This window comes from Falco naumanni, chromosome 5, assembly GCF_017639655.2.
Source record: "Falco naumanni isolate bFalNau1 chromosome 5, bFalNau1.pat, whole genome shotgun sequence".
NCBI lineage: Eukaryota > Metazoa > Chordata > Aves > Falconiformes > Falconidae > Falco > Falco naumanni.
Window position 1 is genome coordinate 73,196,111 of NC_054058.1, and position 26,338 is coordinate 73,222,448.

The following is a 26,338-nucleotide window of genomic DNA, read 5'->3' on the forward strand; positions in this document are numbered from 1 at the left end:
AAAAAACACACCCAAACCTCTTGATTCTCCAAGAACCTAAAATAAATCTTGGCTTGACCTCAAAAGGTGCTTTGTTTTTCTCATTTCCAGAACTTTCAGGGGAAAAGAATGCTTTATTCGCACAGCTGTAGCCAGGCAGAGGGGGAGAAGTGGGTAGCTGATGAGAGGAAACGTGCTGAAGTCTTTCTCAGGAGATGCTGCAGCTGATGTACTTCAAGGTCTTTATGCTGTAGCTGTTTCCTTTGTCTTTTCTTATAAAAGTGCTCCTTTTGCTTCTTTTTGCTCCCTCTGCACAAACCCCAGCTGATCCTAACCATGGGGAAGTGATAACAGACACCTGTAAACTAAGCACCAGGTGTCTTGGGCCAGCCCTGACAGAAGCCTTCAGCTGTATTTAGATACAAATTTAAGTAGATACTCATGCTTGTAGGAAATCTGTAGTTCAACAAGCTGAAATAAAACAAAATAGCAGGTCATTGTTAAAATGGTTGAAGTTTCTCACTCCTTCAGAAACCCAGCTACAAACGGTGCACCTGGCATAACAGCGCCTCCACTCAGGTGCTAGCCAGACACCCAGAGAAGCTTTCTTGATTTGAGGAAAAACTATTTTCAGATAGAGATCAAGTCCAAAATACAAGACTCCACCCAGATATAAAGATGTAACTTGTCGTTTTCCTTTCTGTGGCTTCTCTTGCTTTCTATTACTGGCGTTAGGTCTCTCAGTAAAATCTGAATCAGCATAAAGAGTCGTTTCACACCTGGGATGAGATACCTAGAAACAGAAGTTTTAACATTCAAGTAGTCTGCTGCAGGCTTCCTCCCTTGACCTCTGGGGAGCTGAAACACTCCCTTCAGCTTCCAGCCTTTAAAGCAGACACAGTACTGTATTTTCTTCCTTCCTTTTTCTGCCTTGCCTACTTGGGTTTGGAAGTTGCTTGCAGCAGCCACTGTTACAGAAAGTTTCATGCTTTCTGCCTCAGAGGATTCCTCAACTGCCTCTAAAAAAGATGTAACAGTAAATGCCTTGTTCAGGGCTTAAGCTCCTTGTAAACATGTACGTTTGAGTGTTTAAGTACAAGCAAGGCTCTAAATCCTTGATGGTTCACCCACAGCTGACAGAATATGTAGAAATGGTTAAAATAATTTCCTAGATTCAGGTTATAAAAAGATATTCAATGAAACTGTGTCAAAATCTCATAGAAATAGGGGAGTGTCTTAAATGTCAAAAATATTTAAATGCTAATGAATGTCTGATTCACATATAAATGAACAAGATAATTTAGGAGATAAAAATGACCTCTGTCCTCCAAGCCCTATTGATTATATGCCTGTAACACCTCAGTGAATAGGATACCACCCACTTCTCTGATCAGGCTTTTTGCTCATTACGGATATTCTGAGATATCTTTCAACCATCAACACATGTGTTTCAAAGATGCAAGAGCCGTGATGGCTGAAGGGCAATTTTGTTATCTATTCAGGTAATGAACAGAGCTATACGACGATATACGACTGCAGTCGTTATATGAAATTCTGCAAGAAATTCAGCATTATCATCCAAGTGATATGACACATACTACTTTTACAAAAAGCTTTCAACACCTCTCTAAATTAGTTAATGAAGAAGAGAAAAAAATATCTGACAAATGATATCATGAGCACAAAAGTAAAAATGTCACCCTTGATTTAAAATATTATTCACATTAAAACTGTTTTTAGGAACTTTCATGTTTAAGAGCATCTTGGTTATCATACCAAAGTAGAAAATCTTCTCCTCCCAACTCTATGCCTCAGAGAATGGAGAAACTGGGGAATTCTCCTGTAGGTTTTATGGAAGAAAAGATTAATCCAGAAGTTTATTCCAAAAGCATTATTGTAAACAACTCTACAAATACTACAACTGCCAGCCCTCAAATCCTCGGGTATTTATGAAAATATCTTTCCTTTGAATTGTGCAAAATCTTGGATGTGCAAATTTTTCAATGATGAAATTATTTTCTCAAGGTGAGTTTACTGCATGTGTATCTTTCCAGTCCAAGATTATTTGGTGCTCGGGTTACACCACATGTGAGCAGCTTTGGGGAGCAAACCACAGCTCTGCACAGCCCTCCAGCAGTTTGGTTTTATGGATGGAGATGGAAGAGCTGAGGTCCAGCTCCTGCATCTTGCAGGCTCTCAGGCTTGTGTTTCTGTGAGGTCACACATGCAGCACGGAGAACATTTCCTTGGATGCTGTTGAGAGATGCTGTTCTGGCAAGAGCTGGGTGGGGATTGTGGTCAGTGGTCTCCATGATGCAGACGTTGATGGTTCCTCCCTTCTCTTTCAGAGATGCACGTTGCCTGGGCTCTGAAGCTGCATTCTTTCATCTCACAGACAAGCCAACATTTCCCCTTCTTGCTAGGAGATACGCTAAAAATGATGAAATCAGAAAGGTTAAACATACTGATTCGAAACATTTAACATTTGGATAACCACTTACTTAGGTGTAGTCATATTTTGCTCAGAAGTTTACTGAGTCATGTTTATAGTCAGCTATAACAATAATAACGTGACTGCACAAACCACAGGATCACAGGCCATGACTGAAAGAATGGGTACCCATAGAATCCTTAGAAGTAAAAACACTAAAGATGATTTTTATTTTCATTTGAAGAGTAAAAAGAAATTCAATCTTTTAATCCCCTAAAAAAAAAAAAAAGTTGGTTTAGCCACATTTTTAGAGGTACTAAAACTTCCATTCCGTATAATATTTGTGCTATATGAGATCTGAATAAAAAAGATCAGTGAATATATAATTCTCAAAAATTGTAGTTTCAGATAGGCCAAATATAGACAGACATCTGCACTGAACTTATAAACAACTTCAGCCCTGATACACAAATTTAAATTTCTATTATTTTAAATATTTTCTTTTCAACATGTGCAAAAATAAATTATTCGAAACAGGGTTCCTTTCCAAGCTTAATTTTACACTTTGAAATAAAACTAAAGCTGAAGTTTTATTCCTTTATTTTAGGGGTTCAAAATGTTTCATTTACAGTCTTTTTTGTTAAAAAAATATTTTTATTTCAGTTGGGTGAAATAAAAATATTTCCCAATGTTTTTCAGCTTGGTTGGTGGATCAAAACTAATTTATTTAAAACCCTTTGTGATTAAATATGGGATTTGACTGGTAGAGTGCTTCTCTAAACTTCCTCTGTAGACAAAACAGAGGCAGGTGTTTCAGGTTCTCAATTAGTCCTTGCAGCTTTGATTCCTTTCTGTTCTGAGGGTACGGTTTTCAACATCAAGATATTAATATATACATCCTGATGCAGCCTGCAGTCTGGTATACAAAAGGCAGCTTGTTTAGTGCTAGGTCAGTGAAGGAAAGAGACTCATCAAGGATACTGCAGTTCTGATGGCTGCTGCAGAGCAATTAAAAATTCCCGGGTAACATCACAAGGAACCGAATGTATCAATACAAATCAAATTCTTCAGAAATGTGTGACCAGCCAAAGTGGTATGCCCTCACTCCTTCCACAGGAAAGTCAGGAAAGAAGTGGCTTTCTATGGCTTTCATCTCTGATGTGTTGTTCTGCTAAAGGACAGGTTTTATGGGATTATGAAAAAAACATTGGCTAAAAGATTTCCTGTCCCTCTGCAAAGTGAATCAATGAATTAAGAGCACCCTTTTCTCTAGACCTAAAATCTTCATTTTTGGCACTCCATCCTGCAAAATGGAGTGAATGCAGAATACAAAACCCCCGTGAAGATCATCAGTTATGAATTTTCATGCCACACAAAACCCACTTTGACCATTGTATCAGCCAGCTGGCTTACGATTCCTAAAATATTAGCATAATGTAATACAACATATACAGGAATAGTCTGAGCTATACTATCGATTGGATAACAATAGTATAACAGCAATTATTTGTTACTTTTCACCATTAAGTATATACTTAAGATCTGCCTAGATGTTTTCTTCTTGTCATAGGTTCTGCAATCTATTTGAATATCCTCTGAAATTATACAACAGTTACATTTAGCAGTCAGAGCTATCAAAGCAAAGTTTTAGAAATGGAGAATATTTCACAGATTATTCTTGTTTCACCTTCTTACTTCTTTTGTATTCCTATGTTATTTTAAAGATTAATCTTTTTTTTAAAAAAAAAAACTTTTTTTCCCCCTTCTTTTGCAAAAGAAGCCTGTATTTCTGAATGATAAAAAAATACAAAGAAATTGCCTTTTCATTTCTGAAAACCGAACAACTGCATCTCAGCAATAATTAGTACATGGAAGTGCATGTACCACAAAAGATGATTATCATCAAATCTAAAGTAAGTGAACATATGGTGGTAGGATAAATCAACACAGAAGTAGTATAAATAACAACACCAAGTCATTAGGTAAATAGGGAGGAAAGGAAGATAACATTGCATGAAATAACTGCTGACAGGATAGCATTTGTTGAAAGAGAGTTTATGTTTAATGATGTTTCTCTTTTCTGTGGGGCCACTGAGGGTAACATATGATGCCAGTGATGTGGACATAATTTGGGTGCATTTTTCTAATTAAGTAAAATGGCCTTCAAAGTAATGGTGAGGAGATCACGAAAGTTAAATGCTGCTTTTTAGATTCAGACTAGAGCTGGGGTTCTACTCATGGAGTTCAGGACTATCCAAGGCATGGAGAAGGTTAATGGTCCTTCCCATCCCCCTCCCATCCCCCCTCCCCTCTCTGTATCCAAGCAAATGGCCCACAGGACTGCAGAGAAAGATGCAGCTTGTTAAACCACTGCTGTACTGACTCAGGACATCTAAGACCATAAAGTCGTAATAGCATGCTGCTGTCATAGACTGATATTCTAATTGACAGAGCTGCCCTCACACAAGTGCAGTGCTTCGGGATGCTGGGCACATTGAATTGGGGCAATTCAGGAGCTGAGCAACGCATTGCTCAAGTATAGGATGAAATTACAGTGAAAGGATCCTGAAGCGTTAAAATATATCAAATGCTTTGGATAGTAACCCTCTCGAGTTTTAATTTGGCACAGGGTCAACTATGACTGCCAGCTCTGAGAGGGAGGAGGGGAAAGGATTGATACCAGTAGGAAGGGTGCTGCTTAGAATTGTTTCTTTGGAGACAGAAATAGCATGAAGCTGATGGAAGCAGCTCCAGGGAGAAATAACATTCCCTAGTGAAATCCAACAGAAATAGTCTGTACAGTACTTCCACCATGTCACAGAGTGAATGGTGACAGTGCACAGAGGGTATTTCTATGCAGAAAATTACTGAGTAGCAGTAGGAGCAGGAGACACGTTACAAGATCAACATGACAAAGTGAGCAATTAGGCTTTCCCGAAACAGAGGACAGAATTTTTCTGCACCCTGTCATCAGCTCTAGGGCTAAGGGTGATGCGTGTGACCTTACACAGGCTGATCACAACAGGCCATGCTGGGTCAGGACCTATTGAGTTGCTTCCTTCAGTGCAGGTGGTGGAGTTCATTCCAAATGTAGCTACTCAGAAGCATTAAACAAAACATAGTATGCATTAAAATGACATTATTAAGGTTACAAAGGTTACAGAGTCAAGCACTCAAAAGCCACCTCTGCAACCTTAATTCAGTCCCCATTGTGTGTTTTCTCCATCTTCCCACGGCTCTCTCATACTTCTCCACCATACGTATGCCTTATAGTAAATTTTGTTCATATCAGCACAACAGTGAGATGAGCTTGTAAGCAATATTACACATACAGTATAGAAGAACTCATATAGGAACTACCTGACCAATTATTTTATCTTCATGGTTTAATGCGTGATCCCAGGATATATTTACTGGATAATATGTAAACTGCTCGGACTTAATCCCTGCCTTTTTGGTTCAGACTAATGTAATATTACTTCAGATGTCTCAGTGAGGCACCCATGTTAGGAGGATACGCTCTTTCTGGCAATAGTGAGATTAACTTTTGCTAGCTGGAGATAGAAGTAGTAACTTGCCATTTGCCTCTGAACCCAGAGAGTCTCTTTTGTAAGGAGATGAATAAATGGGTAGGGGAAAAAACTGCCTAAACTCAAATTAAAATCATCTGAAATCCACTGAGAAGCTAAGTCTTTCTACTAGCAAGACTCAACTAAAATGAGCACAGGTATCCTTCCTTTCCCTGGGGAAAATTTTATTCCCAAAATAAAAATTTATTTTTGCCATGACTAGTACCAATATAAAAGTTGCCATGTATTTGCTGCCATCAGGAAACTCTACTAAAAGCCAGCAAACAAGCTAGAAATTACCCTAGTGATAACTTAGCCACATCCTCTGGGAAAGCCACTGCCATCAGTTCAGGCTTTCTCAAATCACAGCATTAACAAATTTCTATCATTAAACATTTCCTAACACTAACAGTGTTTGAACAGGAAACCTGTTAGCAAAAGCTACATGCACTGATGAACGCAGCAATGAAAATTAACTAAATCAGCATCGTTTCAGCATTTGACTGGGGGTTGCATTGCTCTGGGCTTCACATCTGGGGTTTTATACCAGTTGCATTTCTCTGAACTTCTTGGGACATACCTCTTATCTGCAAAAAATTTTCCCAGGGTTGAGCTGTGGCCAGCTGGACACTGTTGAACTCTGACGTCAGGCCACGTTTTGTGTTTGGGAATAAGTTTAGTCGCTCTGGTAACTGAAACAGCCTTAAGTTATGCTTATCCCATGAATCCCCAGAAATGCTGGCTGAGAAGAACCTACAAGCAGAAATATTTCATAGCAATAATTTCATAACAAAACAAAAACCAAAACCACAGCAAGACCCAAAAGCCAAGAGAGGGGTGTGTTAATGGTTATATATCAAAGCTTCTTTGTCAACAGATTTTTCCAAGTATCTACTTAAACCATTTTTTCTTCTGATTTGTACCACGCTGGAAGAACAGAGCTTAGAAACGTAGACCTGAGGACCTTAGCCTTTATTCAAAGGAGCTTTTGACTTCCTTCAGTGTAACTAAAGGCTCCAGGAATTAGGCACCTTTTTTCAGGACCATGAAAACAGACAATTAACATTATTCACCTCAAGAAGTTCAAGGGCAAATGCAAGGCCCTGCACCTGGGTCGGGGCAATTCCCAACAGCGATACAGACTGGAGGAGAAGTGGATTGAGAGCAGCCCTACAGAGAAGGACTTGGGGATACTGTGGATGAAAAATTGGACATGAGCCAGCAATATGCACCTGCAGGCCAGAAAGCCAACTATATCCTGGGCTGCATCACAAGAAGTGTGACCAGCAGGTTGAAAGATGTGATTTTTCCCCTGCTACTCTGCTCTCATGAGACCCCATCTGGAGTACTGCGTCCAGCTCTGGGGTCCTTAGTACAAGAAGGATGTGGATGTGTTGGAGCGAGTCCAAAGGAGGGCCATGAAAATGATCAGAGGGCTGGGAACACCTCTGCCGTGAAGACAGGCTGACAGAGTTGGGGATGTTCAGCCTGGAGAAAAGGCAGCTCCAGGGAGACCTTATTGCTGCCTTTCAATGTATAAAGGGGGTTTATAAGAAAGATGGAGAAACACTTTTTACCAGGGCCTGTAGTGACAATTTTTAACTGGAAGAGGGTATTTTTATATTGGACATAAGGCAGAAATTCTGTACTAGGAGGATGGTGAGAAACTTTACCAGGTTTCCCAGAGCGGCTGTGGCTGCCCCATCCCTGGAAGTGTTCAAGGCCAGGCTGGACGGGGCTTGGAGCAGCCTGGTCTAGTGGAAGGTGCCCCTGTCCCTGGCAGAGGGGTTGAACTAAATGATCTTTAAATGTTCCTTCCAACCCAAACTATTCTACGATTATTAACAACAAATAAATAAATTTCAGCACATAAAAATTTTACCTCTGTAGACAAAGATCTCTGTGGTGTACTTAATGAATTTTTCCTTTCAGCTATCAACCATTGTCTATTCTACTATACTTAGAAACATCTGTTATTTATTCTTTTTTTTAATTGTAATTCATAGGCTAGAATATATTGGCTTTACATGGTGACTGTTAGGGTGGATGTTGCACAAATAAACAAATTCAAAAAAGCCTGCTTTACCAAAAAAAAAATTAAAAAAAAATTGTATCTAAATAGAAGAAACAGGCAACAGTTCCAACACATTTTTAATGGAACAGATAGAATTTTATAACTACAGCTTTTTCACAGTGTCCCTGTGAAATCATATGATAGAATATTTGCTATCATAGCACTGTATTATCCTACAATTGCAAGGCATCACAATAAAACTTCAAGTACAATAAAAAACCAAAATTGCAAATACAATAGATTTTTTTCTATTGTAAAGTTAACACATAACAGCATATAAAATAAGCTCCAAAACTGATGAATGTTGTATAGGATTTTCACAAAATAAAATGCCTTTTGCTTGTGAGACAATGCACATCCATGGCTATCTGTCTCCAAATTTTACCCCATATTATTCTTTACTTTTCCATTGGGTAAGTGATTTGAGCTGTCAACAGAAAAAAAAAATTCCAATGTAGAAAAAAATAAGAGTTAGAAAGTAGAAAAAAAGTGAAAGCAATGAGGAAAAGCAAAGTATTAGCCATCCCCCTGCCTTTGTGGCACTGCAGCTGTGTAAATTACAGATTCTATTTCAGCCCTTCGTCTCCTTTCTTCCTTTGGCCTTGAGTTTGCAAAGAAACACGCTCATCTTTCCCAATTTTCTCCTTGGTTCCTGCAAAATGAGCAAATGATTAATAAAGCCACATGCTGGACAATGGGACGTGCAAGGCAGGAGCAGAGGAGAGCTCATGCACAGTGCAGCACGTGGAGTCCTCTCCTGTCCATCCCAGGGTGGGCTTCCCCACCAACTGCCTCCAACCCCAGCAGACACTGCAGTGAGGCCAATGCACAGAAGTCACCCTATTTCTTTCTGTCGGTAACCTGCCCTGAATACTTCCTATCATAAAAAAAACCCTGCAGCCTGAACAATAAAAACCTCTTAATGGGGTGAAACCCAACCCATAGTAAGAGCTTTTTGACATTTTAATGGTAATTTAAGGTACTGCATGTTGTTTGGGGTTGTTTCTGGGGTTTTTTTTGGTTGGTTGGTTTTCTTTTATCTTTTTTCTCTGCTCATTTATTCCTCCTTTGGCTTCGGGATCTTTAGTTTATTGGGTTTGTTCCTCTGCCTACAGAAGGCTAGAGGTAGCCTCATTTCTAATTCTGCCATACATCACAAGGAAGATCATTTCAGGGAAAGAGCTGAGTGAATAATGCGAGATTCTCTGACTGACAGAGAAACAATTAGACGAGGTCAAACTGAAAAATGCCCAAGCTGCGGGGTAAAATTAAGATTTTTTTAATTCTTCCATTTAAATAAAAATATTTTAGTTAATTTTGTAGTTACATAAGTCTCGTGTTAAATCATTCGAATTTTATTTCAGCTGTTGTAAAAATAGAGCACAGAGTGGAGCATTAAATGTTACACATATTCTGAAATATACTCCTCCATTTTTTTTCAGCAAAAATTCCAAAACACTTAGCAAATTCAATCCAATTGTGATACTGCTTCAGTATTGCATTTGCATTTCTCATCAGTGTTAACATTTTAGATGTAAAATCAAACCACTGTTGAGCTGGCTTTAGCTTACTGCTTTATTTGCGTGGGACATTTTTAAGGATTGGGATTTAATACTTACCTGGAACAAAACCACATATGAAAATTCTGTCTGAAGGGAAATGTCTGAGTCTCCATAGCTCTCCTGAGAGGACACCTTGCTCTGACAGAGGCTGTTACTAACAGTTTATAACTCCTGATGTTTTAGTGTAAGCGTGCAATTCCTCTCTGACCATTTAATCCCTCTGAAGCAAAGCTAACTGGTCATCCTTCTCTAGGCTTGCATAAATTCACACATCAGTTTTAAAATGAGATGAAGATTGCAGCTGATATTACTGAATGTCACATTCTGACATCAGTCTGAAAGAATGTCAGTTTATAGCTGAATCTTAGCAACCTTTGCTTACATAGCCCAGGAGCTGACTTAGCATTCAAGTGTACCAAACAACTGTCTTGCCCCAAAATAGTATCAATGGTAATTTATCTATTTGAAAGTCAAATTGTTTAAATATTTTGCTAGAAAACAATCAGGATAGAAGGGCTGAACAACTTATGTCAGAGAGCATTTTGTTCTGCCAAGAATCAGTGAAAAAGAGAAAAAAAAAAGAAGCACCTGTATTTCTTTGACTTTTCTCCACTCCTGAGAAATTTATCTTTTTGAGAAGGTGGTGGACAAAAGTTTATCTACCTGTCTTTAAGCAAGCATCAGAAAATATGGAGTGGAAATGAGGGTTGGGTTCCTCTGTGTTTGATCTAAGGGGGACAGAGGACTTCTGAGGTTTGTTGGCTGCATGTGGGCTGACATACTTAACGCCAAGATTACTAATGAAAATATTACATGGAATAAGTCTTTAATATTTAAGGTAATTGTTCAACCAACATTTTACCTCAACATTTCACTTTTTCTCTTTCAAATCTATTCTTTACCTGTTTTAAAATTCTATTTTAAAATAGCCATAGCTAATTCACCTTTTCCCTTAACCCCATTGTATAATGCCTCCGCTCCTCTCTTTTATGAAAGTAGTGAAACTTCTGGTTCTTCTTTTAATTTCAGTTTGATTTTTGACAATTCTTGTTTTATTCTACAACTTTTTGACCTCAGGAACATGGTGTTTTCTGAGCATGTTTTGCTAACTCCTAGCATCCTCCTTTCATACAGCAGAATCGGCAGAAATTAATTCTATTATCTCCAGCTGGCAGGAAGCTCTAAGCCACAGGATGACCTGGTCTTGGTTATTTGCATCTTCATTTGCTCAGCTAGATACAAACTGAAGCAAACTTCAGTGCTTGAGGAGGTGGACCATTGGACACAGTGTACATAAAGCTGCAATTATTTCTGGATATGTTCCCCTCTCTATGTTGTAATTTCCACAGAATCTTTAGTAAATTTAAGGGCTTCATTACCCAATATCCAGGACTTTCCATGCAAGGTACAATTCAAAGATAACTAAAGACCAGTTAAATGTGTGAAATGAAGGCCAAGGGCAGCAACTTCATTTCTCAGACATAGCAATATGCTTACTAGAAGTATCAGGGAAAGATACAGCCTCCTATGTCCTCCCACAAATTCTTAGTCTCATTTCTTCTCCCTGAACTTCTGCAAAGTCCACTTTCTTCCCATTAGCCCTGTCTTCCAAACTTGACCTCTCTTGAGTTATACCACTCTCCCTGCCACATCAAAACTACACTGCTACTTTCCATTTATTTTTCCTTACTTAAACTCTCATAAGCTCTTTCATCTGCTAAGAAGCCACTTTGCTTCCACATCAAAATTTCATGTTGCCTGAAGGACTGAAAAGCCTCAGGCTGGGCCACTCTCCTTCTGACCCCACACTAAGGTGTGCTTGGCTTTCTAGTGCAAAGTTATATGGATAAAACAACACATGAAAAAGAAAAGAAGAAAGTATATATACTAAGAACAAGTATTCTTCACATCATTAAATGTTTCACTGAAATATCAGTCACATACCATGATGAGAAACAAAATAGATGAGTTTGTACAAGAAGTAATAGACTCAACCTCTCTCCTGCACATAGGCAGTTGCACCTGTTGCAAAAGGCATTAGTAAAAGAGTGTCTCCATAAACAGTGACTCTGCAACAAATCCTGAAAGGGGGCTGAAAAGAGGATTGCACTGGCATAGGATCCCAGTGAAGTGACAACGAATCCCACTGGTAAAAAGAGGGCAATTGTGCTCCCCTAAAAGTTGGATAAAGCAAATTCTTTATAGCCAGTTTTCAGACAGCAGGTTCTATGTATGAAATGATGAACTAGCATTTGTGTTTTCAATATATTAAACATTTTGCTATCACCAATTTACTGCTGCTGGTTGCTTCCACAGTTTTTTGGCTAATATGTGCCAGTTTTCACTGCGAAGTTATAGCAGTGTGCCTTACCCATCTTCTAGTACCCTGCTACTCAATCCTAATGCCATTTTCTGGCTAATGTTGATGTGTGAGCTGAAATGATCTATAACAAAGAGACATTAACCTGTAAAGCTGCTGTACTGGAAGTAGCCTTTGGTCAAATAAACGTACAATCACAGTACTTTCTCTTTGACACACAAACTCTCTACAACTTGCTTCCAATTTTATTTCTGTTAAGCATCTTTCACCAAATGAAATAATATTAGAAAACTACATGAAACATGAAATGGAGAGATAATATTATAGTAACACAGGGTATTACAATAATGGGCTTGAATTTTTCACAGTTCCCATTATAACCTTGCTATTTAGGGGTCACAGCTGAGCCACTGTAGATTGTATTGGAATTAAACTGTAATTCAGAAATTTCTGGGTTACCATGAGTTTTGCAAAGCAATTTTGAAGTACTAGGGGAAGAAAATTGGGGTTTTGTTTGGGTTGGGGTGATTTTTTTTTTTCCTGGTTGTATATATTCTATTCATTTTGATTGCTTTAAAAAAGAAACAAACCAACCAGATTTAAAAAAAATACAGAATGTTCTTAGTGAAGACTTCTGGATTTCTGGGTATTTTGTGAGTATTCTGTTTGAAACATTGGAGATTTTTCCAGTTTGAGAGAAAAATAGCTACCAAGCAGATGCACTAGCTATTTCAAAATACTCCCTCCCGCTACACCAACAGAAAACTACTGTTGATTGCCACTGCTTAATATTGTCTCCCACACATTTAGAAAGGCATGATTTCTAGAGTGAAATACCCAGGACAGTTCACTGAAATGAAGCTTGGCATCCAGATTGCTAGCCTGGCTGTAATCACCCTTTGAGTTATAGAGCTTGTAAATCACATATCAAAACATGGGAACACATCAATTAATGTTCTACTGGAAACAAATCAAGGACAAGCCTACAGTGTGACATTCTGCCAGTTTTATTTTGAATAGACGTGGGGGAAAAGCTGAAATGTTTGGTCACAGCCTTTGTTTACCCAATCTGTCTTATATACTATTGCATAATGCTATCACAATATTAATATGGAAATCATCACTCAAAGAAAAGCCATGCTTTCCCCATTGATTTTCAGCTGAGCTTCTGTTACAAAGAAAAATACTTAGCACTTATACTTCTTTTTCATCTTCAAAACTCTTTTAGTACATTTTAATTAATCCTTTTCCTTTCATTTTTCTGACCCTGCATTAGGTTATCTGCCTCCTTTACTCGGGTACTCTCAAGGTTATGTCCTCCTCTCAATGTTTTCCCAAGACTTTTCATGTTTTCAGAAATGATCTCCCTCTCATCTCTTTTTACGCCTAGAATGCAGACCGCAGGAGACTGGCCAGAAGAAAAGGCTAGACAAGGGCAGAAGAAGTTTCCAAGGTCAAAAAGAAACAAAGGAACTCTGTTTCCAGGGAATAATGAACAGTGGCCCCATCTACTGCTGCTGCTGCTTTTTCTTAGCAGGTGCCTTAGCCTGGTCTCAGGCAATCCCTGGGGAGTTGGCAAGGTGACTTTTCCACAGGACGTCATGTAAGATGTGGTGCAGCTCAAGGGCTGTGCACGTGGGCATCCAGTTCAAGGTGGCAGATGAGAAAATAGCAGTAGCCTCTTATGGAGAGGAACTTTTTCTCCTCAAAGAGGATTTCTGCTGCAAAGTGTCGCGTGGGAGGCAGAACATGCTTAGGTCCTACAGGAATTTCCCTGCTCGCTGGGGAAACATTGATCTGTGTTATAAAAGGAAAACTCTCAGTCCAGATTTATCCTGCGAAACATTAAGAGCCCCCCTTTTTAAAAAAAGATTCTATTTCCATATGCTTAATTATTTTATTATATCCTGTATTATTATTACCTACTGTGTGCTTTAGCTAGATGTTTGGATGACAATTTTAAACATAAGCGGTTGAGGTGCTCTGTACCCTTCTGAAGGTTAGTCACAACATGGGCATCACTCCTAACCTACTAAAACTCTGAAACCAGCATTTCAGCAGTGCACAGGACAAACGCTTATTCATTTCCAAAGGCTCCCATTTCACTCCCAGAGCACAGATGGGCACATGGGGGACTTGACAATGGGCTTCCCTTGGTAGTAAAAAGGGGAGAATTCCTGTGGTACTCCTGGAGTCAGTCATCTGCATTTCAAAGTGGGGGAAAGGCTTTCTGTACTCAAGGCAGAGAGAACTGGACTTTTAAAGACACATTTTGTATCACAACTGTTGATGGAAATGCAGCTCAGATTGTTATAATTTTCATATGACATTTTAAGAGTTAGAGTATGGTAAGTGATCTTCACATTTACTTACAGGAAATAGTGCTAGTAGTTTCCCAGAGTGAAGGGTGTTTATCTTTTTAAGAAAATGTGAATTTTGGCAATAAACATATTTTCTCTGTTTCCTCTTTCAATTTTAATTACCTTTAAGAACAACTGTTATAAATGTAAAGAAATACTTGAAAAGTCCTTTGAAAAGGAAATATTTCTGTTACTTCAGCATATCATCTTGAAATATCAAAATAATTCTCACCTTTTTTTTCCCCACAGTAGTTTCAAGCTGCAATAATTTATAATTTCTCAGTTATTGCTTTTATTTTTATTTTATTTTCTGATATGAGAGTAAATATTAAAGTCTCCATATCTCCACTTGGCAGGACATGCTACCTAGATGTTTTCAGAATACTTCTTAACCAATAGCAAGTGTTGTCTGAAGACAGAATTTAGAGATGACTCAAAGATAATAACAGGTACTGGGTGCGTTAGCTGATATGATACACTTTGCTCTTGTTCTGGTAAATGTGCTGGGCAGCAGACGTAAAAAGCTGTATTTCATTTGGAGGAGACACAGTCATGCATTTAATTTATAATTCACATAAAATATTAAGTCTATGATTAGGTTTTCATTCTTTCAAACAATAGGGACCTAAGTTTTTAAAACTTTTAGTTCTAAGCCAGTGCCTCTGGTAGTGTATTTAGCAAATCTGTGATGCTGGAGACAGACATAACTCCACATTTACTTGCACTGCACGTACTCTGACTTCACTGGACTTTCTAGATTGTACCAAAAAGTGCAAACTAGGATTAAACTGGAAAGGATTAAGTGAGAGCAGATTGTTAATTTAAATAATTGAATATTTAAGTAGCTTGGTTTCTGAAAACATCCATGATCCTCTCTGTTATTACTTTTTGTTTATCTTGCACTGCTTAGAGTTTGGAGATTTATAAACATATATTTGTATATAAATATATGTTTATATATACAAATACAGACACATATATGTTTTGTCAGATTTCTTTGTCCTCCTTCTAGAAAAAAAAACCAAACCAAAACCAAACCAACTACTCAGTTTACTTCCCTTCGCACCTTTAAAAAATCTCATAGTTACTATGGAAACAGCTATTAAATTGGGAGTGGCAGTAATTAATAACATATGCAAGTGCAATATGAAGTCTAAAACATAACTAATCCCAGCATTTGGAGTGAATTGTACAGAGCTGCCCTATTTGCTTTGCATGGCACTGCAGACTGCGTAGAGCCATTTATTACAAGGGGGCTTAACGATACCACACTGATACATTATGGCTGAAATAGTTTGGACAACGGAAGGAGTATTGACCTATATGAACAAATGACATTACTGTCACATAGTTTAATGGAGCGTGATTCTGGAAAGAATTAGACCCATACAGATACTATGGGCAAACACAAAACACTTTACACTTTTAGACAATGTAAAAATACTCACTTGCTGCAAAAATGATAGCAGAAGCTTGAAATGTAACTTTAAAATCCATTCCCTCACTTTAATTATAGAGACAGGGGCTGATCAGATGTGCAACTTTACCTACAGCTGCTTTTATCTTTTGACTTGTCACTTTAAAACCTGAACTGGAATTTTTTAAGAACTGCCAATTAAAGATTTTTAAGAAACCATGAAAGATGAGAGAACCTATCTGCCCTTAGGCTTGATTGGAGAAGGAATATTATAAATATTTATTTGTTATTTTATTATTTCTTAAGAGTACTTGCCATAAAGTCTACCATCTATCCCATTAGCTTCTCTCATTAGAAAATATGGGTGCACAAGAGATTCAAATTTACCTTAAGTAATTTTTGCAGTTGGTGTAAAATATGTAGCAGATGCTGTATGATCGGGCTGAGGTATATTGAAATATACAGGAGAGAGTTCTGCCTTCACCCTGAGCACAAGCAGTGGCTCTTGTGCTCCTAAACCAGAAGCTATGTGGCCTCCATTAGCTGAGCTAATAATCTCTCGTTAGGGGCAAAACATATTGGATGGGCCTGATCCCAGATAACGGGCCTGCCTGGCTTCTGATCCAGCACAGCGTGGCCACGGCAATGTCACAGCACGCTGCAGTGTGCTCCCCAGGCATACTGACAGACTTGCTGAATGTGTGTCTTCTTTTTACCATTATGATTCCTAATCTGCGATCTTTTAATAATAAGTGGACATGTGTGCACCAGTATGTTTAGACCAAACCTCTGCCAGTGTTCTTCTTCCCCTTTTTCTTCTTTGTTACTCTTCCTGCTTACCTGCTTCTTTTCCTTTTCAACACTGTTTCCTTCCCCTTACCATCTCATCTTCCTAATCAATTTTTCTCCTCCTCGTGTTCCTGTTTTCTTGTTTCACTCTACATTTCTCCATCTCACTCGCTCCTTTTAAAAATTTTATCTTCCTTTTATGATACATTATTGTTCTGTCTTCATTTCCACATGCACAACCTTCCTTCCTCATTTGTACTTTCCTGTTCTTAACTCTTACTTTCCCTGTATTCTTTTTTTTTTTTTTTTTTGGTTATCCTCTCCCTGCCCCGCATTCCTTCTAAGTTATTTTTGTATTCACTAATAGTTTGCAAAGCAGACGAAACGGGATACCGATACCATCTCAGCCACCTATTTTAGGATGGGATGCATCCTTCTGTGGAGGTGCTGGTCTGTGTTGATCTACTACAGATGGAGCTGGCATCACTAGTTTTTCCCAGCTGTCGAATTAAAAGCATCAGGAGGTTGATGATCCAACACTGAATGCAGAGGCCACTCTGTAAATGGTTCTTGGAGGCAATTCTCTGACAAATACCGTGTCTCATTCATGCACGATCCCTTGTCCAAAGATACCAACACTCACATGCTTTCAGGCTGTCATTCTTAGCTGGAAACACAAGTCACTTACACAACAGTCATTTAATTAAGAGCACAGTACTTGTTGTTACTTATTGGATAAGACAAAAGAAATCTTTTTATTCTTGAAGGTAGTCCGTGTGTATCTCACCAAGTACAGAATGGGAACAGTAATAACCATGTTCCCAAAAGATGGGAGTCAGATACAACTTTCCTACTAAGCTTTAGCTCATCCTGTTAAATTTCTAAAAGCAGTGTCTGTGGCTGGGCAGCATGATAGTACTCATTCTTTTTCAGAAATATTGCTAAATAAAATCTCAACAATAACTTCTGAATGCAGCTTTCATAATCACCTGGTTGATGAGGTTAAGCAGATATGAGAAATTGAGGTGGCTTCACTGCATTTGGCTGACAGTGGTTTGCTGTGATTATTCGGTTTGCTATCCCAGGGAGCAGCTGTCCTTTCCTTCCAGTGGGACGATGTACTCTTTTTTTAGACCTATAAAGTTGCAAGATATCAGATTTCAGGAAAGCAGCATTCTTACATTTAGAAAAGCTTCTACTGGTGTAAGGATGAGTCTCACAGGGTGAAAATTTTGGGGGAAATTGCCTGATTTAGGAGGAAAAAAAAGAAATACATACATACTTTTGGTTTCAAGAAAGAACTGTATCTGCTTCAAGTCAATGGAAGGGATAGAATAAACTAAGCTAAAATAGATTAGGGGCTGGGTGGAAGATAGACAAGGTTGTACAAAAATACTGTGTCACTTAATCACATCCTTATATAAAACGTATATGTTACTTGTATAAGAGTGTTCTTAGAAGTTATATTTCTACACAAGCTCTGAACGTACCACAGTTTAACATTTATAATTGAAGGTTTTCTCCAGCAAGATTACTGACATTTATGGTTTTCTGTGACTAGTGTCACAACATCAATATGAGATTTACAACAAGCACTTCTACATTACGCTGTGAAATACAACACAGTGACTCTTGAACTAAAAAGTTAATTTTCCTTCCAAACCCAGAAGCATAATAATAATACTGCAATGAACATAGAGACTTTCAGGACCAAAGAACTACCTCCACATAGTGCTACAATATCTTGCGTAGATGTATCAGGATCAGTGATACTTTAATAAACTTTGCATTATGCTTCCTCCTTAAATGGGTGTTGTGGTTTAACCCCAGCTGGCAGCTAAACCCCACACAGCCCCTTGCTCACTCCCCCAGCCCCAGTGGGATGGGGGAGAGAATCAGAAGAGTATAAGTGAGAAAACTCAAGGGTTGAGATAAGGACAGTTTAACAGGTAAAGCAAAAGCTGTGTCTGCACACAAAGCAAAATGTGGAATTCATTGACTGCTTCCCATGGGCAGGCAGTGCTCAGCCATCCCCAGGAGAGCCGGGCTCCGTCACGTGTAACGGGGACTTGGGAACACAAACACCATCACTCCAAACACCCCTCCCCTTGCTCCTCCTCCCCCACTTTATATAGTGACATAACACCATACGGTATGGACTATCCCGTGTGTCAGTCGGGGCCAGCTGTCCCGGCTGTGTCCCCCCGCAGCTCCCTGTGCCCCCCGGTCTGGTGGCTGGTGGGATGGGGTGAGATGCAGAAAAGCCCCTGACGCCGTGTGAGCTGCTCAGCGGTGACGAGAACATGAGAACACCCCTGTGTTATCCACAGTGTTTCCAGCACAAATTCAAACCACAACCCCATCCTAACTACTATGAAGAAAATGAACTCTACCCTAGTGAAAACCAGCACAATGATTGAAGTTTTACCTGCCTGGCACTTTGTTTTAACATAGTGTTCTTTGGTATTCACAGAGAGAATATTTACTATGCTGAGCTCTAAGTTTCAGTATTAAACTCTCCTAAAATTATTGTTGGTTTAACAGCAGTGTCAAAAAATCCAACCAAACAAAAGAAACATTCAGTGTGAAAATGCATAATCTCTGCTCTCATGACTAGAATTAGGGCGAATGTTTTCCTCAAACCTGACAATAACAAGAAAAAAAAATTATATCAGATAGGGAAAGTTTTGGTACTAGATGCAGCATGCTTACTCAAATGTGAATAAAAACAAGGGTGAGAACAAAACAACGTTGACTATCTTGCTGCTGGATATAGCTCACAAAGTTTTTACAATATAAAATGATATGTAATTCAAATATGTAAAACAATTCAGCTCCCTTGCAGCAGGCTGGATCCTGCATTTCCATCTGCTGCAGCCTTCAATAAGGTTTTTTCCCCTGAAATTAGAAATTGAGATCAGGCTGCCTGCGCTCTCTAGTCAGTCCTGCACAAGGAAACAGAATGAGAATTATTCAGTACGATTACCTGCTCCTGCCCTGTGTAACACACAGACATAAAGATACTAGATGCCAAGAACAAAATGGTATTTTGGTATCACCGTGGCATTGATTATCATAGAATTATAGAATTGTTTAGGTTGGAAAAGACCTTCAAGATCATCCAGTCCAACCATTAACCCAGAACTGTCAAGCCCACCACTAAGCCATGTCCCTAAACGCCACATCTACACATCTTTTCAATACCTCCAGGGATGGTGACTCCACCATGTCCCCGGGCAGCCTGTGCCAGTGCTTGACAACTTTTTCAGTGAAGATTTTCCTAATATGTAAACCTCCCCTGGTGCAACTTGAGGCTGTTTCCTCTCATCCAGTTGCCTGTTATCTGGGAGAAGAGACCCCCACCTCGCTACAACCTCCTTTCGGGTAGCTATAGGGAGCGATAAGGTCTTCCCTCAGCCTCCTTTTCTCCAGGCTGAACACCACCCAGTTCCCCCCGCCGCTCCCCATCAGACTTGTGATCAAGACCCTTCCCCAGCTTTGTTGCTCTTCTTTGGACATGCATTAAGACCTTGTCATACTTTTTGCAGTATTTCAGCAAGCACATTTTGGCTGAACTGAATGACATCTGTGGTTCCATCTAGCAAAATACTTGTCATCCCAACCACAAGATGAATTGTACCTAACACACTGCAGATTAGGACCAGCAAGAATAACAGCCACTACCTAATTATTGAATATAACCCCCCAAAAAAGACACTTAAGACACTTTGTCATTGCATGGTAACTATTCATAGAAGTGCTGCAATGACTGTGTATGTTAAGTCTTAAACTGCCACTGTTTTCCAAAAGTTTTATGACAATGCTGATTATTGAAGGAGGAGTTTATATACAAGTATAAAACCATAATGATAAAAATTTGAATCTGGTTCTAACCCAATATATTTTTTAAGAAAATATTTTTGAGAGACAGAAGGCCCCACTCATTTGTCTCTTATGCTGGATTTGCAATAGGATAACTAATTTGTGAAAATGTAAATAATATATCCAGAACTTGAAATTAAAGAGAAAGGCTTGATCGTGGATTAATACTTGTTACTGATACACTGAACCGAGAAGAAGCCTTCAATGCAAAATAAATTTTGTATTTCTGCAATAGGATTTTTTATTTCTGATTTATGGACCACCACAGTCAATAGAATGCTTCCCAGTAATTTCAGCAGAACCATAGAATACAAGACCTTTAAGATCATTGAGTCCAACCATAAGCGCAGTACTGTCAAGTCTACCAAGTAGGTGCAAAGCAAGCTTTCTGTAAGACCCCTCTCATTGTACCAGCCCCTATCATTCCTGTGCTCCTTCACAGAAAGGTCTTGGTCAGACATGACAGGACATAAATTTAGAATGAGGTGAAGTAAGAATGACGAAAGATTTACTTTCATGGTTTGTCATTCAAGTCTATATTTAAGTGCTTAAAAAAGAACACTTGTCAGCTGTAACAGATCTTTAGGAACCTTAACACAGATAAATTATAAGAATATCTCCAGTACAACATTGCTGTGAAGTACAAACCATGTGTTTAAAATATTGTTTGAAATGTGACTGTGTAGGGAAATAATATAATCATCAAAGGAGGAAAGGAATTGATTGCTTAGGAGGTTTTAATGGCTTTTTAAAATTTCATGATGAAACTACATTTGTGCTCTTTTTTTTTTTTTCTGGTTTATGGGAGGATGAAGAAATAGCAGGAAAGTTAATTCTGCTAGTATTATGCTTTAAGTCAATCACACTTTCCCGTCAAAGCTAGTGGGAACTCATTTGAGTACAATTACTCATATCTATGGATGTTTGTAGGATGAGATCAACATATCTAAACATTCTGCATCTCTATTAAATACCTGGCATATAAATGCATTTTTAAGTCATAAATAGTTAGGTGAAACAAAATAGTGAGTAATTAATAACTAACACATTACTTCTGGAGTAACCCCTGCATTCTTTTCTTCCCCGTGCTTCAGGGTGGCATTGGCTTCCTAAGTTTCAGACTAAAAAAAAGTCAAAAATTCAAATCCCAGCTTCAAGCCTCACTTAATTTTGAAGGAAAACTTTTATTTGAGACCAGCTTTTCTCAAAACTGGGCTCCAGTCCAAGTTTGCTTGTAAATCCTGTAAAGCTTGCAAGCTGAACTTGAGTCGTATATCACAGATCTGAATCTTCCCATGAATGCCACATCGGTAGCCCTTGCCAAGCTCCCTTTTCCAGCCCTGGCTGTTCCTCAGAACCTCAGCTGGCTTGTTTGGAGTTAACCTGTCTATTTCTCTTCCACGCAGGAGCCATATGTAGATAGCTTTTCGCCTTTCTTTCATCCTCGGGTTTCAGTGAGCTCCACAGGCATTCACTCGCATGTAAGTAGCGTTCACTGTAGGATTACCTTGCAGAGAGCCTTGTTACGCAGTTGTAAATAGCACAGTAGATTTGATGCTTCAAACATTGCTATATTAAAACATAGCGATGTTTTCTCTAGCATAATTTTCACATTTCAGCTATCATTACAGTGTACTAGTACTGGTGAAACAGTCACAATCCAGACCTTACCGTACTAGGTGGGGTGCCAACCCACCCATGCATTGCACCATTGCATTGCTAGCCATGTGTTATTGTTGTTGGAATTATTAGTAGAAATAGTTATTGCCCTAAGGAGCTCTATAAATGATGGATGCAGCGTCAGAAATGCAGGTTTACAGAAAATTGTACTAATGATGAAAAAAACATTCCTGTGTAACCCTATACTTTTCTATTTATTATTTTACATTATCATTCTTTGATCTTTCTTAGTCCCTCCTAGATTATATTGAAAAGGCACATCTGAGGGAGAGTGGTCTTGCTATTCCCACCTACTGAAACCATTTCCCATGTGGGCTTGCACAGTCATTTGTACCCTCTCCTGCCCTAACCAATGTGTGCATCCTTTTCCATTTGCCCACTTCAGTGCGAGAGAACTCTTTCCCAGTTCAGTGCCCATGGCTTGGCGAGCAGTGTGTGGGCCTCTGGGGGAAGCACAGCTGGGAATTGAACATGAGCATTTTTCTGTTCAGCAGAGATGACATGGGGAAGTGCTGGATCCTTCAGGTAGGGAAGCAGCCAGGTCGGGCATTTCCATCCTTTATTCTGAAGGAGTGTTGTTCACTGCGAGGCTTTAGGTGTTCTGGTGTACAACTAACAGAAGAACATCCAGTGTGTGGATCTCAGCAGAGTTTATGCATGAACTTGTGCCTACCTTCAGAGTACTATCAAGGAGCCGAACCAGTGTTTTTTTGGGAATATTCATGCTTATAACTGAACTGATGTCCTCTTGATACTGGATAAACTACCCTTAAACAGTGTGGTGAGGTGAGGCCTTAAATGACACTCTAAGAAGTAAATTTGTCATGGCCTTGTGCAACTTGAAGTACCCCACATTTCAAGCTTCTTTCCTCTGTGCATTTCTCCAAACCTTTACTCCACTCCCCAATGTCTTCTCCACCCTGGATGTCATCTTGATACATGCTATTATGAAGCAGGACCGCTGTGTCACATGCCCACGACTCTGCAGTTACCCATCGCAGCAAAGGCCATCGGTGCCTCTGCACCCCTCTTAAGAAAGCAGGGATGCTCAGATGAGCTGTGTTGCCACTTGATGTGGCAAAACTGTAAAACCTATGGAGACCTACAAAAGCTGGGCTACAGATACCCTTCAGCCTGTTTTGAGTCTACAGGCTGTGGTATCATTTTAAAAATTGCTATTTTGGACTTGTATCCAAACCCTGAATCCTACGTACATACAGGTAGGTGGATAGGTGAAGACAACTGGGAGTTCTTCCCACCAGCTCTGAAGCGCCAGCTCCAATCCAGAAACAATGTAGATGACTGACTGCATGCTTTACAGATTGCAACTGAAATATCACGCTGGCTTCATGCCTGGGCAAATGTGAGCACTCAATTCTTCATTTGTGGATCTCAGCTTTGGTCCTTTTGCCACTTTTAAAATAGAGATGAACACTTCTCTGGTTTATAGAAACTGTTGTGAGTTAATACATTCAAGATGATGCCGCCCTTAAGTAGAAAGGAGATGAAAACAACATGAGTACTGGGTCTGCTCTTTCATTGTCACCTGTTGGACTAATTAAAGATATTAAAATATAATCATATAATTGTACTTAATTAAATACGTAAGAATATGTAAACGCATAACAAGAAAGAAAACCAAACAAAAATAATAACCCACAGATCGAATAGCAAATAAAAATGGTCACTGAACTTTTAATTGCTTTAGTAAATAAGCTAAGAAATATATTCCTGGGTTACTTTCTCCATTCGTACCAAGCACGTATAGTTGCCACAGAGACTGGCACGTGTCAACGTGGGTAAAATAAAGGACAGGGAGAGGAGGGGATTTGTCCTCTGAATTTTCAAAGGGATCTGGAATTGCGCTCTAGGCTGGAGATGCGCCTGGGGCGGGGATGCAGCCCGAGGGCTCCCCGCCGTGCCCCCGCATCCCTCCAGTGCTGGGGGACCGGCGGGGACGGGACCCTGCGCAAGGCGGGGGCGGCCGGGCCGGCTCCGCTCGGCGCCCCTCGGCGGGGCAGCCCTCCGCGCCCAGCCGCGCCGCCACGGCCACCGGCCGGCACAGCGGCGTTCATCCCTGTGGAGTGTTATATATACACACGGTCAACAATATATTTGAAAATGCAGCCCGGACTGGTGGCACACGGGCTGTGTGAGGCTGCCGCTTAAAGGAGGGGAGGGGGGATTAAAATAAGGCACGAAGCTGTTTTAAAAATAGCGTGCGGGCGGCGGGGAGGTGCGGCACGCGGCGCCGGGGGCGGCCGGCCCGGCCCGGCCCGGGAGTTCCTCGCTGCCTTGTAAGGAGCGCGGCCGCGCAGGGCCCGCGCCCGCCCCCGCCCCGGCTTCCCCCCGCCGCCGGAGGGAAGGCAGGAGCCGGGAGCGAGCTGCCCGTCGCCAACTCTCTCTCCCCTTCTTTCCTCCTCTCCCTTCAGCAGCTCCCACCCCGCCTGCCTCTCTCCTCCTCCTCAGTCTGCTCTGCAATCAGGGGAATAAATCGGGGAAGGAGACGCACAGACACAGACGGAGCGAGCGGGGATCTGTTACAAAAGTAGCCCTGATGGCGGCGGATCAGATGAAGCCGGAGCTGCTGCTGGAGTAGCGGAGAGTAGAGTATCTCCGTTTCTCCTCTTCCCCCCTCTCCACCCACAGATCTCCATCGTTTCTCCTCCTCCTTCCCACCCTCGGCCGCGCTCCCGCTTCGCCTCACATCCCTGGGCTGCGCCTCCTGCGAGGGGGCGGGTGGGGGGGAGCGGAGGAGGCTTTAAAAAACAACGGCCTGCCCCCCCCACCGCCACACACACCGTAATTGAATTTATTATTACTGCCGTCTCGCCGACTTGGGGAAGGGGGATCGATCTTCGATCAGGAAGATGGCTGCTGGCTGGCTCCTAGTCTTTAGCCTGACACTTTTCCAGTCCCTGGTGATGAACCACTCCTCGGAGGGACCTTTCCCCTCGGCCACCACGTAAGTCCCCGCGGGGCCCGGGCCGGGGCGGGGGGCGCGGGGGCGGCCCTCTGTGCCGCGGGGGGCGCGGCGCCGGCCGGCGTACAACGGGGATTAAAGTAACTCCGGGCGGGAAGTGGCGGCGAGGGAACACGGCCGGATTTCGGCTGCTTTGCCTTGGGAAAGAGTCACGGCAGCGGAGGTCCCCGCCGGGGCGGTGGTGGCGGGGGGGAGCGCGCCCCGGTGACGGCCGGCGGCGGCAGTCGTGAGGGGAGGGCTTCGCCCCGCGCCCGCGCACCCCGGGGCTCCGCCGCTCCGGGAGCAAAGTTTCGAGTGACAGAGCCCGCCCCCTCCTCCCACAACGGGTATTTCAGCCTGGCTGGACTCTTAACGCCGTTCCCTCTCCCACACCCCCACACCCCCAAATTAAAACTTTCGCAATTTTACCAAAATCCGAGCAAAAGGCACATTTCCTCGCCGTCCTGCGGCGGGCGGGCGGGTTCGGAGCCTTGTGCTGAAGCCGCCTCCTCCCTGGCCGCGCTCCAGCGCACGCCGCGGGTGTTGTGCCAGTCGCAGGGCTCGGTGACAGTTGCAGGGCTTTGGTGACAGTTGCGGGGCTTGTACGCGACCCGTGGCCGCCGGTGGGTGCCGGCTGTGCGCACGCGTGGGCCACCCCGGGGGGATTTCGCCTGCTTAAAGCCACACAACTGGAGAGCGGCTCCCTCCGGCGCCGGCCTTGCGGGGACGCGGCCGCCGCGAAGGCACCTTTGCGGGAGCTGTAGGCGTTGCTCTCGCTGCAAGCGGCTGTACGTCTGGCCCTGAGATAGAAATCTTTAAAGCACTGCGTACGTATTAGCGTGAAAGTGTTGCCCGGAGCAGTGCAAAGATCGCATAACGAAAGCGTGCAATAAAAGAAAGGCAAAAATAAGCCAATGCATCATATTGGAGCATCGCCTACAGATTGGGGAAAAAACCAAACCCACCACGCCAAAACGCGATGTACTAGTGATGGTGTTTTCTTCCTTTTTCTTCTCTCTTTCTCACTTTTTTTTTTTTTTTTTTAAGCACTTACCTTAGTTCCTGAATCTGGGTTAAAGCTACCAGTAGGTAACTTTTAAGTGGATGACTCACTTTAATGCATTTTACATAAGAAAAACAGTGCTAATGGTAGACTTCCCCATTGTTTAACGCTGGGTAGGATTCATTGCCCTCGTTCATCCTGTGCAGAAGGATGAGTTTAGAGCAATTACCAGCAATGCATTTTCGCCAATTAGTACTGCTGGTGGGTTGTTATAATTGGATTCAGTTCTGAGTATCGGTTCCATTATGAA

The 26,338-nt window shown here is 41.2% G+C and overlaps 1 protein-coding gene and 1 long non-coding RNA gene across 12 annotated transcripts in view; one reads left to right on the top strand and one right to left on the bottom strand.

Moving 5' to 3' along the window:
• On the bottom strand, positions 1 to 25,796 carry LOC121088762. 4 transcript variants are annotated; one of them, XR_005828026.1, is made up of 5 exons: positions 25,455 to 25,796; positions 17,491 to 17,636; positions 6,560 to 6,732; positions 1,756 to 2,410; positions 1 to 450 (listed from the first exon to the last, which is right to left on the bottom strand). It is a non-coding gene; the product is annotated as an uncharacterized LOC121088762 (long non-coding RNA). The 4 variants fall into 4 exon arrangements; XR_005828023.1 differs by having other exon boundaries at positions 1 to 2,410; XR_005828024.1 differs by lacking the exon at positions 6,560 to 6,732 and having other exon boundaries at positions 1 to 2,410; positions 25,455 to 25,790.
• Positions 23,685 to 26,338, top strand: part of CACNA2D1 (calcium voltage-gated channel auxiliary subunit alpha2delta 1) — a 431,936-nt gene continuing 429,282 nt past the window's right edge. For 3 of the 8 annotated variants that reach the window (XM_040595292.1, XM_040595294.1, XM_040595295.1), the window contains exon 1: positions 23,698 to 25,028. In XM_040595292.1, coding sequence (XP_040451226.1) covers positions 24,934 to 25,028 — 95 coding nt within the window. In that variant the 5' untranslated portion in view covers positions 23,698 to 24,933. Of the gene's footprint in view, positions 25,029 to 26,338 lie in introns of all 8 variants that reach the window. The other 5 variants (XR_005828022.1, XM_040595297.1, XM_040595291.1 and 2 more) reach the window with 4 other exon arrangements.